Here is a 2,948-nt window from a genome sequence, read left to right on the forward strand (position 1 = left end):
TGCTGTAGGAAGCTACCAGAGCTTTTGAGGAGAGGGCAGAGGGGACCCAGCTTCAACAACTCATTTTAGAGGATCACTCCAGCAACAAAAACTCAGTTGCAGGAATTTAGCTCTTCTGTGCCTTGTCCAGAAACTCACAGATCAATTGGTTCTCAGAATATTAATTTCAGTTTCCTTTCAGTGCTGATTTCAGCCTGCAGGAGGGTAGCTGGCAAAGCAGCGGTGGCAGAGGACTAAGCCCTGCCTGCCCCAGCAGCAGTGATGGGGCAGCTCTGTCCCCACAGCCCCTGCAAACTCAGGACAGCCCTCTGGGTTTGAAGAGCATCGTTCAGCATTTGCCTGGCTCTCCAGCTGGGAAAGCAACAGCTCCTGCACAGCATTCCTGACTTTCTGATTGGAAGTGGCATGTTGCATGAATGAGATTTATTTTATACCCCTCTGGCCACTGGCTGCTTTCAGGCAAATGCTTGGCGTGGGGTAAGAGCTAGTGCTGCTCTACACCCTCATTTTGCTATGGAAAGTGTGGGGTAAGAGCTAGTGCTCCTCTACACCCTCATTTTGCTATGGAAAGCTCAAAGCAAAGTGAAGCTGTGAAGAACTGGTTCAGGCAGTGATGCTCTCCAAGCATTTCTCTGCATGCTGCTATGGGCTGATTTGGGTTTCAAGGAGGTGGGTCAGATATTCCTGGAGCTAAGCACTGCTCACAGTGATGCTGGTGTAAATCTGGAGGAAGCCTGGCTCTCCATTCCTCCTCCACCAAGTCTGGTGAGCTGTTTCTGTGTGGGCAGGATCAGGCTCCTGTGGTATCTCCTTGTTTGTGCCAGTCAGCTGGGCAGGATTTGGCCCCGTGGGCATTACAGAGTGCAGGAGGTGGCATGTGGCTTGGCAGGACTGAACTCAGGTCCTGCTGTTAAAGCACCTTTCTAAGATTAACTGAATGGCAAATGTTCAGCGAGGGGGCCCAAGCAATGGAGTAAATCAGTCCTTGGCATTCTGTGGCTGCACTTGGGACTCTTTTTTTCCCCCCCTCTTTTTAGCAGAGGGGCTTGGTGCAGTCTTCTTGGCTAATCTGCCCTCCTGGTCCTTATCCAGCCCTATGTTCTTTGGTGTTGCTTTGTTGGGGGAATTTTAAGATATCCAAAACGGGAGAGGGGGGAAAAAAAACCCACAAACCACCCATATTTAAAATCTAAAAAAAATCCTCCTTTTGAGCCAGCCATCAGAGATGTGAAAAATCCTTGTCCCTGCCTCGGATCAGTGGGTCAGGGCATCACTTTGGGATTTCATAGAGAGGGAAATGTTTTCCTGTGTGCTGGGTAATCCCATCGAGTGCAAGGGATGGCTCTGGCACAGCACGGGCAAAAATCAGGCTCTGATTGGGATAACTCTTCCTTGCAGAAACCACCGTGGACCAAACTCTGCTCGTGTTCTTCTTCTGCACACCCAGAATAACTTGAAAATTGCCTGATGTAAAATCCAGAACAGCTTGGAGCAGGATTTGTCCCTATTCTTCACTTACACTCATGATTACCCTTTTATCGCTCCCTGTTCTGTAAACATTTCTTCCAGCAAAAATCCAAAATCTGGGTTGAAAAATGATAGCTGGGTTTTTGGTCTTTTTTTCTTTTGCATCCTCTACATCAAGTGGCTATTCCCAGAAATTAGCATGCAAGGGCGTGAGGAAAACAAAGGACAAAGAAGGAACTTGTAGTCTAAGGTAAAGCGATCGAGCTGATAGGGAAACGGAAAGCAATAAATGAAGGAAAACTTACATGATCATCTCTTCCACACAAAACGGGTACCTTGGTTTTATCTCCAGCTTCCGTACGTTGGAGAATCTTATTTTAGGACCTTTCCTTGAACACTTGCACTTTACCCCTACAAGAAAAAGCATTTTCTCATGTCCCTGCAAAGCCTCCTGCATACCAAGCGTCCCTTCCCTCCAGCTTATGTGTGCACAAAGTTTGCTTTGGTCTTTCAAGCCTGGGTGGGAAAAGGTGAATTTTGTAATGCTGTTGAGCTTAAAGAGCAATATTTTTCTCTCCTATATCCCAGGAAAAGACTGACTCTCTGGGAAATCTATTTTGGAGCACTATGTATGTTCTCGAGGCTTAGTCAATACAAGCGTATTTTTTTTTAAAGTGCACCTGCTGTGATTAAATTTAATTTTATTTTGAAAAAAAAGGAAATAAGAGATGGAATTTGCTTTAAACTGAGCAGGGGAAGGCAGATCTCGGCTCCTTTCTCATTCACTCGGGTCTCTGCTGGACTTTGTAGGACTTTCAGTCGTTTCTCCTCGCACGGATGCTGCGGCGCGTTCGCAGCCACGCAGAAGCCGAGGGCTTTTTAAGCATCAATTCTGTGCACAGCAGAAAACGCTCCCTGGCACACTTGGAATCTGTGCTAGAGCTGAGCTGGATGTGCTATTTTTCCCTGTGAAAACCCCGCTGAGTTTCCAAGGAAATCTTTGAGCTGGACCCCTGTATTTGAGCCCACGGCGTGACCCCCTGCGCTCAGCCGCGGCTTTGCCTTGCAACGAGGACACAACTTTGTTGTATTTCACCCCTGCTTCCACCTCTAAAACGCTTCCAGCCACCTTAACCCACAGGTACAACACATCGCATGCGGGGGACAGCTAAATCTAACTCGGGGCTGGCAGGAGGCCGAATAAAAACCCCTGGAAAAGAGGCATAAATGGGAATAACCCAACTCACCTTCCGCGCTGGCTATGCACATGGCGAGGAACAGCAGGAGCAAAGCCGCCGGCAGGAGCTTCATGGCGAGGCGGCAGGTAGCTGGGGAGAAGGCCGAGGGATGGGGATGCTTTCGGTCCCTTCGGGCTGGTCCCCGGGGCTGGCGGTGGCCGGGGAGGAGAGGGGCGAGCGGCTCCCCCGCTGCTGCCTGCGCGCTGCCTGCGCTCTGCCGCTCTCCTCCCCGTGGCCTCCTTT

General features: G+C 49.5%; 1 protein-coding gene across 1 annotated transcript in view; it reads right to left on the minus strand.

Moving 5' to 3' along the window:
• The window catches only part of CXCL14 (chemokine (C-X-C motif) ligand 14), a gene marked incomplete at its 3' end in the record, with an annotated part of 5,695 nt that extends 2,917 nt beyond the window's left edge, over positions 1 to 2,778 (minus strand). Inside the window, exons 1-2 of the mRNA XM_008938351.1 lie at positions 2,715 to 2,778; positions 1,773 to 1,878 (exon numbers count right to left, since the gene is read on the minus strand). Of these exons, the coding sequence (XP_008936599.1) occupies positions 1,773 to 1,878; positions 2,715 to 2,778 (170 nt within the window). The remainder of the gene's footprint in view (positions 1 to 1,772; positions 1,879 to 2,714) is intronic.
• Positions 2,779 to 2,948: the final 170 nt, after the last annotated feature.

This window comes from Merops nubicus, unplaced genomic scaffold, assembly GCF_000691845.1.
Source record: "Merops nubicus isolate BGI_N331 unplaced genomic scaffold, ASM69184v1 scaffold15724, whole genome shotgun sequence".
NCBI classification, from domain to species: Eukaryota; Metazoa; Chordata; class Aves; order Coraciiformes; family Meropidae; genus Merops; species Merops nubicus.